Here is a 19,943-nt window from a genome sequence, read left to right on the forward strand (position 1 = left end):
TTCCAAAAAGATTACTATAGATTAAAAGAAAAATATTTGCATAACAAGAGGAAATTCGGGAGAAGAAAACCCTCCTCCTTCAAAGCTTTATATATACATAGAGAATCCAAATAACTTGTACAAAATGTCCACATACTAAAACCGCAAGACCCTGTTTCAAGTTTTATATACACACCTCCTTTTATGACTAGAAAAGCCCATGTAAAAGAAGATGCTTACTTTTGTCAAAGTATATTTGCCGCTCCGAAAGTAATGGGCCAAGGCTAGTCTCCAAGCCAGACACCTTCTGCCGCGCCATTTTCAGCTTATCCTGCGCAATAGTAACTCGCTCCTCTGCCACTACCAACTCCAACTTTGCATCTGATATGGCCTTCAGCTTTTGCTCTACAAAAATGGTTTTAAGCTTCTCTCCACCATTAAAGTCTTTCTTGACATCCTCAAATCGTTCTCGGAACCACTTAACATTGAATTTAAGCACCTCAACCATTTTAATCTTCTCATCCCATGAATCTATCATTGCCAAAGACAACTCAGTGAGTCGGTATTGGTGCATTTCTATGATAGTTTTCATTATTTCTGCAACCATTGTGACCTGGCCTATATACGAAGCAGTGAGAACTTGGCTGGATGCAATATGGCCATATTTTAACCAGATCTGTTTGTATATTGAAGCTTGTGTTTTCAGAATGCTGAAACCTCCAATGTCCTCGAATTTCTCATCAAAAGCATTAGGGTGATGTCGCCCTCCTTCATACAGTTGACCAGCGGTTGGGTACTCCCGCGTGGGTACTTCTGATAGAGATTCTAACACCTCTACAGGTTCATTTCTTTTCATATCTACTCTAGTTTGAGTACTGTTCACAAAATCATTGAAAAAGTTTCCGAAGTCGGATTCTGGTACTGGTCGTGGTTGTGCTTCCATTAAATTACTACGCGAAAGTTTGCTCTGCATTTTGATGCCTCTAGATGGCTTGTGATTCCTGGTTGCTGGCATGTGGTGTACCACCTGACATCGGCACACACAACTTATTATAAGACCACGAAATGAGCATGATTTTAACTTTACAATTAACATGCCGACCGAAAACCAGGTTATACATCATTTCTAAAACTTTCTGAAGAGTAGACATAACTCATAGGTAGAAACTTTTCTACATAATCTATTTCAGAAGAGTATCTACTAGAAATTTCTAATCCCTTTATAGAAGGACTATTTCCTAGTGTACTTAGACGTCATTGTTGAGTAAATTCTCAGTTGTTACCTAATCCGACAATATTACCCCAACTTGCTTCTCAACTCACCTTGCAGATACTGGTAAGATACATTCTTAATAGCAATATCTGTTTACGAAAGGATGTTATACTTCAAAACTGGTTTCAGACCTGAACAATATTTATAGCAATACGATAACTCTAAGGGACCAAAAACTCGGTCCTATAGTGAAGTACTTTCAAATATCTAATTCTAATCTTTAGGGGACAAAAACTCTAACCTAGAATGCAGTATGTCCATAATGCATATCAGTAACAAAATTTCGACCTAGAACAGGAAAATAACATCATAGACGATAGTTTTCACCTGATTGACAGTAGAAGCTCTTTTCGACAGAGTATTGGGGTGCTCCAGGCCAAGAGACTGCTTCCAACCTCCACGTTCATATCTTATCTGAGGTCAAATTGTAGTAGCAGGTTATTCTTCAATATGAATATTAACGAGGTTATAAGGAATAAGATAGATAAGTTCAGTCAGTCAAACCTTCAAGCGGCTGTATATTATGTCGAAGTCCTGAAGGTACTGGGGTCGACCACAAGGCAAAAATGCAAACTTCCACTGATTTTAGAAAGGAAACATTCAGTACTTAAATCTTACGAAAACTCAAGATATATCTGCTGAGAAATAATTCACATCATCATCAACAAGTACGATACATATGCGCGAGAACAAAGTTTAAATTAGAATGTACCTTGGCAAACTCGTCATCAGGTACCGATAATTTCTTCTGTATGCGCAATTTTACTTTGGCCAACGTCTCTCCTTCGTTAATGACCAAGCAAAAGGGTTTCCCAAAATTTTTAACCTTCTATTGAAAGTTAAAGCCATACAATTTGATATTCAAACACTTGGGTATATGGTGACAAGAAAAAGTGGAGAAGTATTAGTTCCACTATAGTTATATTTGTATTTGCTTACCATCTGAGTTTGAGATTCGTCTTTTGTGAAGTGATAAACATTAATCAAGCTATCACGAGGACCCAAGTTCTTTTCTTCCTCGGGGATCTGTCATAGAGAACAAATGTTATGGTTTACAAAAGAAGCTTAAAAAATCATTTGAGATGAGACGGAAGAATCCACAAGAACTGCAGTGTAGAATTCTTTCAAACACTAATAGTAACTTGCCTCCTCTGCTTGTAACGTCCAGCACTGATCATCTATGTTCGCGATCTTTTCATTAAGCGGAAAAATCTGCAATTGTTTCATTCCAAAAGTAAGGGCAACTATGCAACAGACACTGAAGGCCAAGAAATGAGCTGATTTTGTACTGGTCATAAAAAACATTATTTTGAACTATAATGTACCCGAAAAATGAACCTAAAACCAGCATCACTTATTTAAAAAAGCTTGCACCCTTATAGACGTGTTCATGAATCAACTCAACAAGCCAAATACGAAATAGGGATTTATTTAGGCTGGTAATTTTTATTTCATATCCTGAATATAAAATACCTTATATATCTCGTGACCGAACACTGCAAGCAATCGAAGTTCCACATGTGGATGAGACAGCTCAACCTGTTCCATAATGACTTACATAGTCAAATTTTCTATGACTCGATACTCGATGCTACAAGAATGTGAATCGGAGAAATAAGGAACACTACGGCTAAAGAGCAGAAAAAACTATAGATCTTTAGATTAAATTCAAAAGAGAAATCAGAAAAAAGTGGAGTAATAATGTTATAATTGTACATGAAGTTACCTTTGTCTTCAAGTCATTAATGAAATCACCTACTGTACTTTGTTTTGAAAGTCGGATACTATGAATCACCACCTGCGCGCAAATGAACATATTTAATAAATCTAATATCGCTTTAACATTAATCCCAAAATAAATTTCTACTGTCCTATGCTTACTTCATCCTTCGTCGCGTGATGAAAAGCGACCTTCATAGTTCTTAAACCTTGCAGCGTGGGTAGAGGGATGTCGACGACTTCATAAAATAATATATCAGATGTCTGTCGATAATAAATTTAGAGAGAAGATATCAGCCAGTCACTATAATTTATTGGTTATTCAAAGCAAAAGACACAAAGAGCCTCAGAATAAGGTGATGAACTACCTGATTATCATGATGCAGCATATCGGACAAACGGTCTACACCCTTGTACTTAAGTGGTTCGGTTTTAGGTTTCTGGGTGTAAAAGTCGTGAAGCGTAATTCTGATTCTGGTTGGATCGTCCAACCCAAGATGGCAAGCAACTCTTTTGGTGACATCGGCATAAGCTAAGATCTTTGACCTTAAGGTTGCGTAAGTGACATAAAACACTAAGGAACAACAAAAACATGAAAAGTAATAAACAACTAAACTAGAAGAATCTTGGACATGTAAGTTGTTAGAACTAAAAGTCGCGGAAGCTATCGAACCTATCCTAGAAATTGATCCGATTATGAAGATTAATCGAAAAGCTAAGTCAAAATCAAATATGCGAACAGAATTTAACGAGGTTCGGCTTTAAAGCCTACGTCCTCGGGCGAACAAGAAATCTTTATTGAAGGATAGATGAAGACGACTCACACAACCCGCAAGTTCGTCCCAAGATGGTACCGTATAGAATTTAACCTTCTATACTAAATCTTCGACAACCGAGAAATTTAACACCGCTCAAAACTATGTACAAAAAATTTCTCTCACTTGCTCTCTCTCTTTAGCTCTCTCTAAAGAAGAGTTGTTGTTGCTTGTGTTGGTGTTTTACAAAGACTCAAGACCCCTATTTATATAGGATATCAAGCCCCATAAAAAAGGAACTTTGGTTTCTAAATTACTTTGGTGCCAAAATTTAGAAACCACCTATATGGTGCCCAATAAACCGCCTCTTCAAGAGTTTTGGAAACTGCCTCTTACAATTCTCCACCTCGTACACAATTTGATATACTTCAAATTTTGGACGAACACCAGGATACTCCTTGTAAGATATATCTACTTCTTGTAACTTCATCCGACTGCACCATATGACCATGGCTGCCTACGTACCCTTTTACAGGATCAAGCCTACCGTAGTTCTACCAACCCTTCACATAAAGATTACCTTGTCGCCATTACGCCCTTTCGGGCAACTTAACACGAGCCGATTTGTAGCAATTTCAGGCAATGCTGAAACTTGCTACACGTCACCACTTTAGTCAACATGTCCGCGGGATTCTCATCTGTGTGTACCTTCATGAGAGAAACATCACCTTCCTCTATGGCATCTCGTACAAAGTGATACCTGACATCGATATGCTTAGTACGAGCATGATGAACCTGATTCTTCGCCAAGTGGATTGCACTTTGACTATCACACCATACCTCTACGCACTCCTGCTTAATCCCTAGATCATCCAGAAGACCCCACAACCACAATGCTTCCTTCACACCCTCGGCCATAGCCATATACTCGGCCTCCGTAGTAGATAACGCAACTGTAGATTGTAACATCGATCGCCAACTAACTGGAGCACCATGTACCTTAAACACATAACCAGTAGTAGATCATCTTCTATCTAGATCGCCAGCATAATCTGAGTCAACATAACCGCTTACCTGACATGTGTCTCCACCAAAGCACAAACCCGTATCAACAGTACCCTTCAAGTACCTCAAGACCCATTTCACAGCTTCCCAATGTGTCTTCCCCGGGTTTGCCATAAACCTACTAACCACACTGACCGCTTGTGAAATATCCGGACGAGTACACACCATAGCGTACATCAAACTGCCAACTGCACTAGCATACGGTACACGATCCATATGATCCTTCTCCACCGTAGTAGTGGGAGATTGTTTTCCCGAGAGCCTGAAGTGTGGTGCCAAAGGTGTTGACACCGCCTTCGCATTCTGCATCCCGAACCGAGACACTACTCGTTCGATGTAACCTTTCTGATTCAAGTACAGTTTCTTACTTGACCGCTCTCTCTTAATCTCCATTCCCAGTATCTTCTTTGCAGCGCCCATGTCTTTCATCTCAAACTCTTGACTGAGTTGAGATTTCAACTTATCTATCTCCACCATGCTTCGAGAAGCAATAAGCATGTCATCCACATACAAAAGGAGATAAATAAAGTCACCTTCGCGAAGTTTCTTGATGTATACACAACAATCATAGTCACTTCTGCGAAAACCATGCTTTAGCATGAAAAAATCAAATCGTTTGTACCATTGGCGAGGGGATTGTTTCAACCTGTAAAGAGACTTCCTCAAACGACATACTTGATTTTCTTTACCCTCAACCTTGTATCCCTCAGGTTGAGCCATATAAATTTCTTCTTCCAAATTTCCGTGCAAGAAGGCGGTTTTAACATCGAGTTGTTCCAGCTCAAGATCCCTGTGAGCAACAATACTCAATAGCACCCGAATAGAAGTATGTTTCACGACCGGTGAGAAAATCTCATTGTAGTCGACCCCTTCTTTCTGTGCATATCCCTTGGCCACTAGTCTTGCCTTATACCTTGTACCCTTGATCTCGGAAGAATCCTCTTTCTTCTTGTACACCCATTTACAACCAATAACAGACTTACCTTCGGGCAATGGGACAACCTCCAATGTCTTGTTCTTGTTAAGAGACTTCATCTCTTCTTGCATAGCAACCAACCAACTCTCTCTTTCCGTCGTGGTAATAGCTTGTTTGAAGGTGACCGGCTCGTCGTCTTCCACCGAGAGTGCATATTCAACCACATTTGCCTGCCCGTAATGCCTAAGAGGTTTGTCTGACCCTAACCTCTGTACCGGCTTATATAACCGTTTCGGCCTAGTGTGTACCAAAAAATCCTGCTGTTGTTGTTGTAAAACTTGCGTACCTTCTCCTTGAACCTCCTCATGATCGGGTTCATCAATTTCCTCATCCTGAGTATTATCCTGATGCTCCACCTGATCATGATTCCTAGAAACCCGTTGGTCTTCGGCTTCTACTTCCACTACTTGAGCTTTAGTAGACCCAACATCACCACAACTAGGCACCGTAGCTTTCGCCATAGCTACAATAGATGACTCATCAAACACCACATCTCTGCTGATTACAAACTTCTTGTCTTCCGTACACCATAACCGATAACCCTTGACACCTGTAGCATATCCTAAGAAAATTGCCTTCTTTGCTCTATTGTCAAGTTTGTTACCTTTAACATGGTAATAGGCCGTACAACCGAAAACCTTAAGTCTCCTGTAATCTGCATGTTCACCTGACCACACCTCGTAAGGTATGCCGCCATCTAAAGAAGAATGTGGAGACCTGTTCACAATATAACAAGCTGTAGCAACAGATTCTGCCCACCATTCTACGCCTAATCCTGAATTGGAGCGCATACATCTAGCCTTCTCAAGTAGTGTACGGTTCAATCTCTCTGCGACTCCATTCTGCTGAGGTGTGTTTACTACTGTCCAGTGCCTCACAATGCCTTCCTGATTACAAAACTCCTTGAATGCCCCATCCGTGTACTCGGTCCCATTATCCGACCTTAACGTCTTCAGCTTTCGACCAGTTTTGTTCTCAACCATTGCTTTCCACACCAGGAATGTGTTGAATACCTCATTCTTATGCTTCAGAAAATAAAGCCAGACAAATCTCGAATGATCATCAACGAATGTAACAAAATACCTGGAACCACCCTTGGAAGGTAACTTTGCCGGTCCCCAGACATCGGTGTGTACGTAGTCTAACACCTCTTTGCTCCTGTGCTTGCTTGTAGAGAACGTCACCCTGTGTGCCTTCCCGAACACACAATGCTCACAAAACTCCATGCAAGGCTTCTTCATGTCCTTCAACAAGCCTTTCCGCACATCAAAGATAGACCCTTTTCTGACATATGCCCAAGGCGCATATGCCAAAGCCTCGTACTAGCCGTTGGATCCCTTCCACTGATTCCTACTGCTACATCTCCCGTAATTGTTGTCCCCAAAAGTTTGTATAAATTATCGTAACGAGTACCTCTCATTACCACCAAAGAACCCTTAACGACTTTTATGGAGCCATTCTCTATAATTATCTTACAGCCGTTCCGCTCCAACACACCAAGGGAAATTAGATTTTTCCGCAAATCGGGTATGTGTCTTACGTCTGTCAATGTTCTCACCACTCCATCGTGCATCTTGATCCGTATTGTTCCGAGTCCCACAGTTTTACATATACTATCATCACCCAGTATAACTGTACCACCATCTATACTCCTATAGGCAGTAAACCACTCCCTATTTGGGCACATATGGTGTGACGCCCCTGAATCAAGCATCCACTTATCGAAGATGTTCTCAGAAACCTCTGTCACCGAGAAACATTCGTCCGCCTCTTCTGACACATATCCCGCCTCTTGCATCTCTTGTTTCTCCTTGTAGCCTTCGTTCTTTTGCTTCAACTTTCTCTTTGGACAAGCCGCTTTAAAGTGGCCAAGCTCACCACAACTAAAGCACGTTTTCTTGAAAGAGCCTCTAGATTTGGATCTAGATTTCACGCCCTTTCCCTTTCCCCTTTCATTACTCCTCCCCCTCGTTACAAACAACCCTTGTGCTTGTTCCTTGTCTACTCCACCCGACGCCATACTGCTAGTAGCAACCTTTCGAAGGTCATCCGCTAATAGCGAATTTCTTGTCTCTTCCATGCTTAGACTATCACCAACAAGCATCAAAGTTTGAACAAGGTTTTCATAGGATTTTGGCAATGAAAGTAATAATATGAGGGCTTGGTCCTCATCCTCAACCTTAACATCAATATCCTTCAAATCTGAGATAATCCTGTCAAACCTATTCACATATTCCTGAATAGAAGAACCCTCTTCCATTCTACATGTGAATAATTTGGATTTTAAGTAGACCCGATTCGTTAAAGTTTTCGTCATGAAACTGCTTTCTAGTTTTAACCACACACCCGCCGCCGTTGTTTCTTCGTCTACTAGGAACGCCACGTCCCTCTCAAGACACAACATAATGGTAGCCCGTGCTTCGAGATCTAACTCTTCCCAATCCTCATCTGACATATCTCCTGGTTTCTTTCCCGTCAACGTCTTGTGTAATTTCTGCGAGATTAGCATATTCTTCATCTGCATCCGCCAATAAGAAAAATCGTTTTTCCCATTGAACTTCTCTATCTCATATTTCCCTGCTTTGACCGTACCACATCTCGATCCCATCTTCTTCTTCGTTCAATCTCAACAAGGCTCTGGTACCAATTGTTAGAACTAAAAGTCGCGGAAGCTATCGAACCTATCCTAGAAATTGATCCGATTATGAAGATTAATCGAAAAGCTAAGTCAAAATCAAATATGCGAACAGAATTTAACGAGGTTCGGCTTTAAAGCCTACGTCCTCGGGCGAACAAGAAATCTTTATTGAAGGATAGATGAAGACGACTCACACAACCCGCAAGTTCGTCCCAAGATGGTACCGTATAGAATTTAACCTTCTATACTAAATCTTCGACAACCGAGAAATTTAACACCGCTCAAAACTATGAACAAAAAATTTCTCTCACTTGCTCTCTCTCTTTAGCTCTCTCTAAAGAAGAGTTGTTGTTGCTTGTGTTGGTGTTTTACAAAGACTCAAGACCCCTATTTATATAGGATATCAAGCCCCATAAAAAAGGAACTTTGGTTTCTAAATTACTTTGGTGCCAAAATTTAGAAACCACCTATATGGTGCCCAATAAACCGCCTCTTCAAGAGTTTTGGAAACTGCCTCTTACATAAGTACTTACAGCTTTAGACAGAAATGATCCTCATTTGGTTTCTCCAAAAGTCGGAAATGGACAACCTAATGAACAGTTAAGTGTAGAGTTCAACACTGTCATAAATAATCAGTGAAAGAATGAACAGATAGCAATAACGGAAAGTTTCTAATAACACAAGGACTTCTGAAGTTAACCCCCAATTTCTTAAGTCTATGTCATTCACATCTCACTTGTGAAATTAAAGAAAATGAAGCAGAAGAAGCTTTGAGAACAAAATGTCCAAGTTTGTGAAACAATACGAGAAAGTGGGTTTGAGTAGTTTAATGACCCACACAAGCTCACAAGATGATCTTGTTGCACTCTGACCATTTCTTTAATAATACTACGGGAAATTTCAGTTGCACCTATGACCTACCTGACTATTGTGACCAGATTCCAGAAAAGAAGGAACATCGGGATATCGGCATTGTTGCTGACTTCTTACTGGAAGAAGTTTCTGGAAACAAATTATGTCACCGTTCTCAAGCTGCAAGGCATAGATATAATGAAGCAAACAGGTAGTGCTTAAAATTTAGAAAAGGGAAGTCTGAATATTATGATACTGCATCTACTTACCTGGCTAGAGCGAAATGTGTCGTTCTTGTCGATGAGTTCACACATAACTGCAGGGTCAAACTTTATCTCCTGAGCCACAAGACATTATAATGAGATATGGCTAATAACTTTGTCTTGTGCAGAATTAATTGTAAGCATGGCCACTAACCTCATATAGTTCTATTCTCTTATCGTGATCTAACCCTGCCTTTTCCTTAAGAATACCGAGGATCTCAAAAGGCTTGCCACTACTCTTCACAAAAAGCCTCCCCAAAAACCTAATATGAAAGAAAATGTCTCACAACTCAAAGCACTTGCAATTTGAACAAGGGAAAAGGTTGGTAGCTCAACACTCACCTAAGCTCTTCTTTTTCAGGGTCATAAAGTTTGAAGAAAAGGAGAATATCTTCTTCTGTCCTGTCAGGCTGAGACATAGGTTTCAAATCCTGTGGTTGTTAAAGAAGTCAGTAATGCTGCAAAAAGGAGACACACCCAGTGACCCAGCTGTGGGTAATAAAACAAAACATCAATTACCAGCTCAAGCTTTATCTCCAAAAACAACTTCAGTTCTGCGTTGTTCTTACTCGATATCTCCTTCAACTGCCCAACCTACAGTGACAATGACTTCCGATAAATTCTTCTGCTGCATGCTTCCATACCCGTATCCAACATGTAGATAAAAAAAAAACTAAAATCCACTTCTTCGTGTTCCGAGAAGCGCAAGTCACAGTTAAGACATTTCCGAAAAAATGGTATTTTCAACTATATAGTATTGCATACTTGACCAGATATGCATCAGCAGAGACTAGCACAGCAGACTAGCCTAACAAACTACTGATAAATCGACATATCACAACTTTCAATTAGACAAAGTTAACATTTCGTAAGCAGTTAGTAGTCTTATTTTGTTTACTGTTTTTTTTCTATTTTGTTCCATTCTTCGAAGAATTCACTTTTGAAAAGCAGGCAATGTTTGTTCTGTTAGCATTTCAGTCGAAGATATTAAACTTCGATTTAGCATAAGTTTGGTCAGCCCAGAAGAGAAATACTTCATCAAAATATTACTCCATGCAAATGAAGGAAATATATTCTTGTGAGGATCATCTACTTGAGAAGAATACCCTAGTTTTTGTCTTTTTCAGAATTTGATTATTCTCTATTTTAGTTTCAGATGTGCCTCATAATTCAATTGTAACAGATTATACATCCTTTAATTCGTTGCTTTACTCGTAAATTTGGGGTGGAATTGAAGATTGATATAGCTTTACGTTTTGCTTTTGCCCAAATCTCAGGGAAAATATTGTTCATCAAAATATTTCTTTATCTATGTGATCGCAATACATACAAGGGAAACAAGATGCGGCATTCCATTTCAGTTGAATTCAACATGGAAATATATCAATCCATCTAGTAGATATACGTGAGAATTGTATACCACGCTTTTCACATACCTAAGATTGAAGTCCTAAAAAGAAATGTATACGATTATAGAAGTACAACAAATTTCCTAACCCAAAGGCATAATTGAAAACACAACAGCAAACAAAACAGCATAGATATAATGATAGTGTATTTACACATTGCGTTTCCTCTTGATCTGTCATTGGACGATGGGGACGATATGTACGATTTTGACGCTTTGCCCATAGCCAAAAATGCTGCAGTTGTACTGGAACACCAAACTCTTTCGCGACCTTCTCCTGCCCACCACCTCAAATTAGAGAACCAATATACCACAAATAAAAGGCCTCAAGAATTACCACTCCTTTTAATATAACAAGTCCAATCATATAAACTGAAATCGTTAGTGGTACGTCGCCTCTGATGCGTAGAAATGAATCAGTATAAGATATTAGTATTGCTATTTAGTTACGTAAAAGGGATACCCCTTCGCTATTTTTGTGGTATCACTATATGAGATTGACCAGTATACAAATATATGAAGCTATTAGACACTGAAGCATTTGGCCGCTTATCATAACATATTTACATTAAGTGAATGAAAACTTCGTGTAGCACAATCAGAAGATATAATCACATTCCTGAAACAAATATATGAAGCTAGATGTAAACGTTTTAATCGACGTAACCAAGTCCAGATTGACCAATATACAAAGTTACCTTAAAAAGACTAAAAGGCACCCGTTTATGGATGCGGAAACTGCGAACTTTGTCGTGATCGACTAGATCAAAATATATATCCCTCCCAATCTGTTGAAAAAGGTCCTCGTCCCGTGCAACCTAGAAGTATGACATTGACTGATTTAGTGTTGCTATTTAAAACATATAAAGAGAAGGGTGAAAATCTTAGTATCAGACCTTTACAATGGTATAGAGATGAGACTCCTCTTTCTTGTTATTGTGCTCCATTTTTTCTCGATCTTTCTTCGATCTAGCCTGTAAGATGGCAAACGGCTTAATGGGAGTTCTCAAAATGTCACTTCATCTTTGAAACGACAAGATATTCATGAAAATCTTTATATCAGTATAGTCATGGTGAATTTCGACAATTAAAAGGATCTTTAACTGATTGATTATCCACTATATTAACGGCGTCTACCTGTCTCACTGCAACAAGAACCAAAACAGAAAACAGAAACTAAGAATTCTTACTGCTTTATACAACCTACTATATCCATAACATAGAACTTCGAAAAATTACTAAAACTTTGATGGACGATTCGGATGAAGTCGGAGTCTATACATATCTGAATGGACTGATTCATTAAATCAGCCAGTCAGATGAGTCAGACAACGACAAAGACAAACATCCTGAAATCTGACTCAAGTCAATGCAGATATCCAGACAGATCTCTGATCTGACTAATAAGACGGGACTGATGACGATTCCCCATCATTCTGCTACATAAACACAGATTAAAGAAGAGAAACAGTAAAATCTAATTAAAACCAAAAGCATTATTGATCTATAGACTGTAAGTGTATAAGACTAAAAGTTGAACTATAATAAGAACAATTAATTGTAATTATACGTTTAAATAAGGAATCTGATCAGCAAGTGGAAAGATCATATCCATGATATAATTCATATCCATCCTTGTTCCAATCAACAAGACTCACAAACTAAATTAGAGAGAAAGAGAGATTCCTTCTGTCAAGGGTTTTAATTTAAGAAATGGTAAGGGTTATAGAAGAAGAAAAACTAGTTTTTAAATCATTTGGATGATGTCACAATTGTGTCCATTTTCACTAGGTGGTTTATTTAATCGACAATAATGGACTAATGGAGTAAGGGAAAAAAAAAAGTCTAATTTCACCTTATAAAATATAGAAGAATTGCTTCCACATTGACATAGATCTTACTAGGCATTTTGGAAGTTATCAGTAATTTTAAATCTTCACGAAAATACCTTCTTGTTTCTATGAAATTGATCCCTCTTCTTCATAATTTATGACATAAATTGAGGCGTCACAAGTGACATAAGGGTCAAGCGCTGAGTGGGGGGATTGTGATATTCCCACTTCGCTCAGGAGAGTGTCTGGAGTCAGAGCTATAGGTGAAGGTTCAAGCTTAGTAGGTGCATGGGCTTTTTAGGGGGACTCGTGGAGCCTTTGCCAAGAACAAAATCTCCCGTATCTGTGTGAAGTGGTAAAGCGGGGACAATATCGACAACTCCTAAAGCTTAGGGTGTCATATTGAGGTCCTAAGGCCTAGGGCGTCACATCAGAGGTCACAGGTTTGATTCCCTGATGGCTCTTTATACTGTATAAACTCTCTTCTCTTTTGAACAACCTTTTTGTATGCTAAAAAAATCCTAATCTTTTTTACAATCTATCCCAACCTAAAGCAAAAGAGGAGAAGATTACACTATAACTTTGTACTATTAGGAGATGATATACAATATAATTACACATACCAGTTTACGCAACGGATTCTGTTGCTGCATTTTATTTACGAGAATGTATGAAACAATTGTCGCAAATTCATATATACAGAGAACGTTGACCTTTGTTTTAGACCGTGAAAGCAAGTCTATCAGGTAGATCAACAAACCTCTAGTAGCAGATCAGTATTTCAAGATCAAATTCTCTTCCATGAGCTTGACAGAGTAAGAACTGCTTGCAATTATCGAGTTCATCACTAAAACAACCCATCTAAAACAAGACGACTAGCTTTTTCTTGATACTTCACCCCAACTCCTAGCATGGAATCAATCCTGCTCCCCACCACACACACATTCGCTAGCAACCGCTTCAACTCATCCTCCAATCTAACCAACTGCGCTTTTGATGCCTGCAAAGATTGATCTTCCTCTAGTAATGCAGTCTTAAGTCTCTGCTCCCCGTAAAAATCCTTTTTCACATTCTCAAAGTGTTCCTTAAGCCATCTGATGTTAAATTCGAGTTTTTCAGCCATGATCAACTTTTTCTCCCATGAGTCTATCATTTCAGAAGTTACCTCAGAAATGCCGCAAATATGCATTTCCGAAATGGAAGTCATTATGTCGCTAACTACCCAAACTTTGCCAATATATGACGAGGTTGCTAGAACTTTACTTGAAGCAATATGCCCATACTTCAGCCAGATTTGTTTGTATAGTGATGCCTGAGTTTTTAGAACACTGAAGCCTCCAATGTCTTCAAAATTTTCATTGAGAATGCCATCGTGGTGATGTTGACCTTCTTCGAATAGTTGGCCAGCACATGGGTACTTGAGCAACGAATCAACTGCACCTGACTGCGTCTTCTGTGTGGGTTTCATACCCTCGTCTGGCTTTGGTGAATGTTGTACTTCTGTCGAAGCTTCCACCATCAATCCTACAGGTTCAATTGCTTGTCGATCTAGTTCGTTTTCATTCTTGGGATTTGGCAGTAAAGTAGGGACTGGATCTAGCTTGGGAATGGGTGTTTCTGTTGACTTGATTGAATCCGGGTTACTCTGTGGAGGGGTGGTTCCTAATTGCATATTATCGGTTCTTGGGGCCACCTGGTATAATAAATCCACAAATATCATGTTACTTGAAATAATATCAAAGATAAGTTATGAGTTATGAGCAAGAAAGAAACCAGTAAGCTAATCCATACTTGACACTAATTCAGTTCTACTATCTTACAAACATGTACCTGATGATGAAGAACATATTCCAGAAAAGAAGCAACATCAGGATAGCGACATAGTTTCGGACGATCAAGTGCAAGGCATTTCTGGAAACAAATTATATCCCCATTTTGTAGCTGCAAAACAATGGAATAAAATGAAAGAAAGTAACAAGTAAAATTGTTAAGCCATAAATAATCAATGGCATAAAATGCACTAATGTACATATAATACCTGGCTATCACGATATGTGCTTTCCTGGTCAACGAGTTCACACATGATTGTGGGTTCAAACCTAATTTCCTATCATCAGAGTACAAAAGATGTCACTAAACACACTAGAAAGTGGAAACAACTTACAGATGGATGTGTGGGATATAGTAAAGAACGAAACTGAGAAACATAAATGTGTGTGATTGAAGAAAGTTAAAAATTGAATATGATTTCAGAATCTAGAATGTTAAAGATTGATAACCTCATACAACTCCAATTCTTCATTTGGAGCAAACCCAGCCATTCTGTTCAGTTCGCCGAGGATTTCTAAAGGCTTACCATTACTGTTCACAAAAATCCTTCCCACGTATCTGGTATCATAGAAGAATTTTTATAAGTTGAGGTGTAGCTCTATTGTAAGAAAAGCAATGGTGAGTTGAGACCATACCGGAGTTGTTCTTTTTCAGGGTCATAAAGTTTGAAAAAAAGCAAAATATCTTCTTTTGTCAGTTTTGGTGGAGGAATTGGATGTAAATCCTGTAGGATCATAGGGAAACCATTAAAGATGCAGAAAATGAAGGTAAGATCCAAATAAGCATAAAATTGCTGCCTAAGATCGGCGATAAAATTTCGAGAGTTCAGAAAATCACCAGTCCAAGCTCTACCTCCAAGAACAAATCTAGTTCTGCACTGCCAGTCTTATTTGATAACATCATTAACAGTCCTACCTGTAATATCACAAGGAATTCGTGTGAGCTTGTATGTTTTTTGTTCTTCCAGTCCTTTGTCCTACACGTTACTAAAAGCTAAATGACCTAGTGTTAACAAGGAATCTTGTTCTAAAAGCCTATTATGTGGGAGTCTCTTACATAGGCTTGCAAAAAAACAAAGGTATGAAAAAAAATGTCTGCGTAATATTTTTATAAATTATGTAATTTTCATTCCTAAAAACGAGTACGACAATCTCAGCTGAAAGTGATGGAGACCATCAAGACGGGCCTCACGGCCGAACTAGTTAGAGGGCCTCATGGCCGAGCCCATTAGGGTTAGAGTTTAGGAGTTTCCATGTTTTAGTATTTCCTACTAAGTCTAGGTTTAGAAGTTTCTATGTTTGAGTATTTGAGAATATTAAGGAATCCTAATTTGAGTCTATCTAGAAGTTTCTAAGTTCCTATAAAAGGAAGTCAGGTCTGTCCTTGTTATTCAGATCAGAGAATATTATCAACCAAGTTTATTATTAATCAAGTTATTAATTAAGTTTATTGTTTATCGTTATTTTATCAGTTTTATTTCGTAAATTTAGTTTATTAACAATGGTGGATTCCATTACTTTTACGCTTCCGCAACAATCTACATCAGAAAGCATCGCCCCTACTTGGCGGAGTCTATAACACTTGAAGTATCTAATTAAGAAACACCAACACCGATAAAGAAATACTCCAATTGTTACGATATCCTCATATTTCAGAGACGTCTTACATCAAATCTCAGACACTTTTAAGTTCACAGAATAAGTTATGCTCTTCTTCTTTGTGGTTGCAAGGAATAATGTTGTGTTTTCCGTTTTCCTTATTATTTCAATCTAAGATAATCGCTTGTTTACTTTTCTGTGATGCATATTTTTAAAAAAGTAGTCTTTACCAAATGAAAAAGAAGTTTCAGATTCAATCGAATGATTGAATAAACTTATGTTGCAATTTGCAGCTAATGACATGTTAGTTTCAGTGTTTCCTAGCTAACTGAATATCTTCAAATTTTCAATGTTATCGTCTAGAAGTCGCAATACCATATCTGTCTTATTAGTTTAACCAAGATATATAATCGAGTAGTAGAAATGAAAGAAACTTGTAAACAGTTCAAGAATCAACTTTTAACTCAAAAAAAAAGAAAGAAAACATGAGACATAGAATTTACAGATAATGTTTCCTGTTGAAGCGTCAAAGGCCGAAGTGGACGATATGTGTTGTTTTTACGCTTTCCCCACTGCCAGAAACGCTGGTATTCAATTGGTACAGAAAATTCTTTTGCAATCATCTCCTGCCAACAAGCTCATATTACAAATCCAACATACCACAAATAAAAGGCGCGAACAAAGAACTACTATTGTAACCCCAAGCATATTAATCTAAAGATTAGTATCGTGGTAATTCTCTAAATAAATAAAGGAAATTCTCGTTCTATGAACTGAAACAAATGGAAATGAAAAACATCCGGGACCCCAAGACAGCTCTAGTGCTCAGCACTTGAGCTAATCTGATGTCATTAATATTAAAACATGGCTATCAGTTTTAAAGATTAATCCAAAACCCTAGTTTTTTTGTTCTCACATTCATCGAAAATAAAGGTCAATGAAAGATTAAACTCAACTTTGTACAACTAGAAATGAAGGATATTCAGTCAGAAGATACCTTGAATTGATTGAAACGAATCTCGTTCTGGATACGAAAACTATGAACTTTGTTATGATCAACAAGATCAAAATAAATGCCCCTCCCAATCTGTACAAGAAAGTCTACATTTCGGGACACCTAGATATATACCATAGAAACTCATTAGTAGTTTCACTTTTAGGATAAAAATATGGAAGGTAAAATAAGTACTACTAGCAAAGAAGAAAAAAGAACCCTAATTAGAGTATGAGATTCCATAGTTCTGTCCGTCTTCTGCTCCATTTTGTTCTTGTTGTTCTTCTTCCCTATCTGAAACTAAGATAATAATGTCGTAAACCCACTCTCTATATACCCGTAAAAACACCACGAATTGAAATTAAACAGAGAATCTCTTTGTTAAAAGAAATTTACAGGAGCATTGATTGGAATTAGGGTTTCAAAATCAGGGATTTTAGGTTTCGAATCGAGTTTTGGAATAAAACCTTTGTCCATGAGAATAAGGAACTCTAAGATACGTTTCGTGAAGAAAGAGAATAAAGCAACATATTTTTCCCGCCAGCTTTTAGAAGGGTTAATTTTCAAATGGCCCCATAACATAACTAACTCGTCCAATTCACCCCAATTTTATCCAGTATTCTTCACCTAGCCTCCTTTTCTGTTATAGTTATTTTTCCCATTAATTGTCTTTTATCCTTCATGATTTTTCACCCTTCATGATGTATTAATGTCAAATGTAACGACTAACGTAGATAGTAGTCGACTTGCAAAAAAAAAAAATTATTACGCTTTCACGTTTTATCTCTCAAACATTTACTTTCATGTCTCTTTGCCTATTCTTGTTATCTTTCTCCTTCACCTTCTTTATCACATCTGCTTTTATCTTATCTCTCAGTTTCATCTTTTTTACTTATCTTCATTTTCTCTCTCATTTCGCTTTAATAGTTTGGAATAGCTTTAGTTGAGAAGGGAAAGATATGTTTCTACTTTAAATAATATGTTTCGGCTTGAAATAATATGTTTAAGCAAGTTGACTTAAACTAAAGTGAAATTAATTGTCGAATTACTACTGATCTAAAGTTCGAAGAAATTAAATTGCCTAAAGTCGGCGAATTAAACGGCCTAAAACACAATTAAACTACTTTATTTATACCCAAATTCATATTTCTGGATTTGTTCATAGGATCGAACCTGGGACCTCCGCGCTGCGAAGTAGATGCCCTTTCCAACTTTTCCTCGATCGCAGAAATAAAAAACTAAAGATTAGAAAAGGAGTTATTTCCCAAATGACCCCCTACTTTATGACCATCTTTCCGCTTAACCCTCCTAATTTATCGAAAATACCCATATGACCACCTTTTTCGTTACCGTCACATACCCGTTAAGTTTTTTTCCTCTCCCGACACTACCCTTCCGCGGTGTCATCTCTCTCTCCTCCATCTCATCACCTCTTTGCCACGTCATCCCTCTCGCCACCTCATCATCTTCTTCGGTAAGGTCGCCGACCGACCAAAATTTTCGGGCGAGAGACCGGCGACCTTCATACTTAAAAAAGAAAAACGTTCTCCCACTTCTTCTCCTTCCTTCTTATTCTCTTCTCTCTCCTCCTCTCCTTTTCTGGATGGACTGAACATACAACCAGATACAACAATAACCGATAATCCCTTTGAACATAAATTGATTATATAAAATCAATGTACTAAAACATCAGATCTTCATTTGAACAGAATCACTTAAACATCAGATCTTCATTTGAACAGAATCACTTAAACATCAGATATTCATTTGAACAGAATCACTTAAACAACTATGAAAGTCAAAGAATAAAAGCAGACAAACTAAATCGATTTGATCCAGAAGGTGATTGATCGATTCCCTTTCGTTTCAATGGATACTAAGATTGTTGGAATCGTTTACCGGGCGGACGTCGGAGATACCGACAAACTTTATCTTCGTCTCCGGAAACCTCGCGATCATTACAAGCTTTACTAGTTGAATGTAGATTGTCTGAAATCCATTCTAAGTTGGTTTCACAATTACTGATTCAGAAGGAAATCTTTCAGTTCTAGGTACAGAAAATCAGTTCGAATGCGTATTCACTGTGAGTGATTTCGTTGTGAAAAAAGAAACAAAGAAGGAATTGACTCGTCGAGACTTGCTAAGTTATTTATGTCTTCTGGACTGCTCTCTGTATCTCTTCCACTTTCCTCTTCGCAGTCGGTGAAGATCACCGATGGTACTGGGAAGACGTCATTTTTGTCAATGGTTTGCCCTCTAACATGGAAGATCTGGGTTCATAGAATAATCACATGACGGGAATTGACGACATTTGGTGTTGTACGTAGTGTGTTCCATGGCGGTGACGGCGGCAGTTTTCCGGCGACGGAGGCGGTTTTCAGATGACGTCGACGGTGGTTCTTTTGGATTCTTTTTGTTATTTTGTTACCTTTTAAGGTCCTTTCATCCGTGATCTTTAGGATCCTTTCATTTTTCGACCTTTAGAGTCATTTTATTGAGTCGGTGTCTAGTCCCATTTCTTTCTCTTCATGAGGCATTTTGCATTTAAAGGTATGTAACTCTCATGAAGTTTTCAGAGGAGAGAAATAATTATGATCATCCATGTAACATTGTGATTTCATCACTTATGAATGAAAATTGTTTCGCGTGGTTTCCAAAAAAAAATAAAAATAAACAATTGATTACTAGGCAAGGAGATATCTAATTTTTTAAACCCCAAGATGAATGAAGTATAATCTGAATGTTAAAGGCGTCCACGAAA

The 19,943-nt window shown here is 38.1% G+C and overlaps 2 protein-coding genes across 6 annotated transcripts; both read right to left on the reverse strand.

Annotated features, from left to right (window-relative positions):
* Window positions 1–12,646, reverse strand: LOC147541858 (ubiquitin C-terminal hydrolase 12-like). Of its 5 annotated transcripts, XM_086633572.1 has the most exons (22): window positions 12,499–12,563; window positions 12,330–12,367; window positions 12,033–12,073; window positions 11,825–11,902; window positions 11,627–11,746; window positions 11,083–11,205; window positions 10,040–10,114; window positions 9,863–9,951; window positions 9,675–9,783; window positions 9,527–9,595; window positions 9,327–9,437; window positions 8,939–8,994; window positions 3,340–3,517; window positions 3,134–3,235; window positions 2,979–3,050; window positions 2,726–2,791; window positions 2,399–2,464; window positions 2,192–2,278; window positions 1,965–2,081; window positions 1,757–1,831; window positions 1,580–1,666; window positions 1–1,006 (listed from the first exon to the last, which is right to left on the reverse strand). In XM_086633572.1, exons 2-22 carry the CDS (start codon window positions 12,361–12,363, stop codon window positions 188–190), a joined length of 2,574 nt encoding a protein of 857 aa, XP_086489698.1. In that variant the 5' UTR covers window positions 12,364–12,367; window positions 12,499–12,563; the 3' UTR covers window positions 1–187. The 5 variants fall into 5 exon arrangements, with proteins under 5 accessions (XP_086489698.1, XP_086489702.1, XP_086489700.1 ...); XM_086633576.1 differs by lacking the exon at window positions 12,330–12,367 and having other exon boundaries at window positions 12,033–12,120; window positions 12,499–12,619; XM_086633574.1 differs by lacking the exons at window positions 12,033–12,073; window positions 12,330–12,367 and having other exon boundaries at window positions 11,825–11,933; window positions 12,499–12,646.
* A 683-nt stretch (window positions 12,647–13,329) lies between these two features.
* LOC147541859 (uncharacterized) lies at window positions 13,330–17,750 on the reverse strand. The gene is made up of 9 exons (XM_086633582.1): window positions 17,402–17,750; window positions 17,186–17,305; window positions 16,692–16,814; window positions 15,428–15,505; window positions 15,226–15,314; window positions 15,040–15,148; window positions 14,799–14,867; window positions 14,591–14,701; window positions 13,330–14,453 (listed from the first exon to the last, which is right to left on the reverse strand). The coding sequence occupies exons 1-9, from the start codon at window positions 17,447–17,449 to the stop codon at window positions 13,608–13,610; spliced, it is 1,593 nt and encodes a 530-aa protein (XP_086489708.1). The 5' UTR covers window positions 17,450–17,750; the 3' UTR covers window positions 13,330–13,607.
* Between the last annotated feature and the right edge of the window lie 2,193 nt (window positions 17,751–19,943).

The sequence above is a fragment of the Eschscholzia californica genome, unplaced genomic scaffold (assembly GCF_041429995.1).
Source record: "Eschscholzia californica isolate CP2 unplaced genomic scaffold, dmEscCali1.0.p SCAF_4, whole genome shotgun sequence".
NCBI lineage: Eukaryota > Viridiplantae > Streptophyta > Magnoliopsida > Ranunculales > Papaveraceae > Eschscholzia > Eschscholzia californica.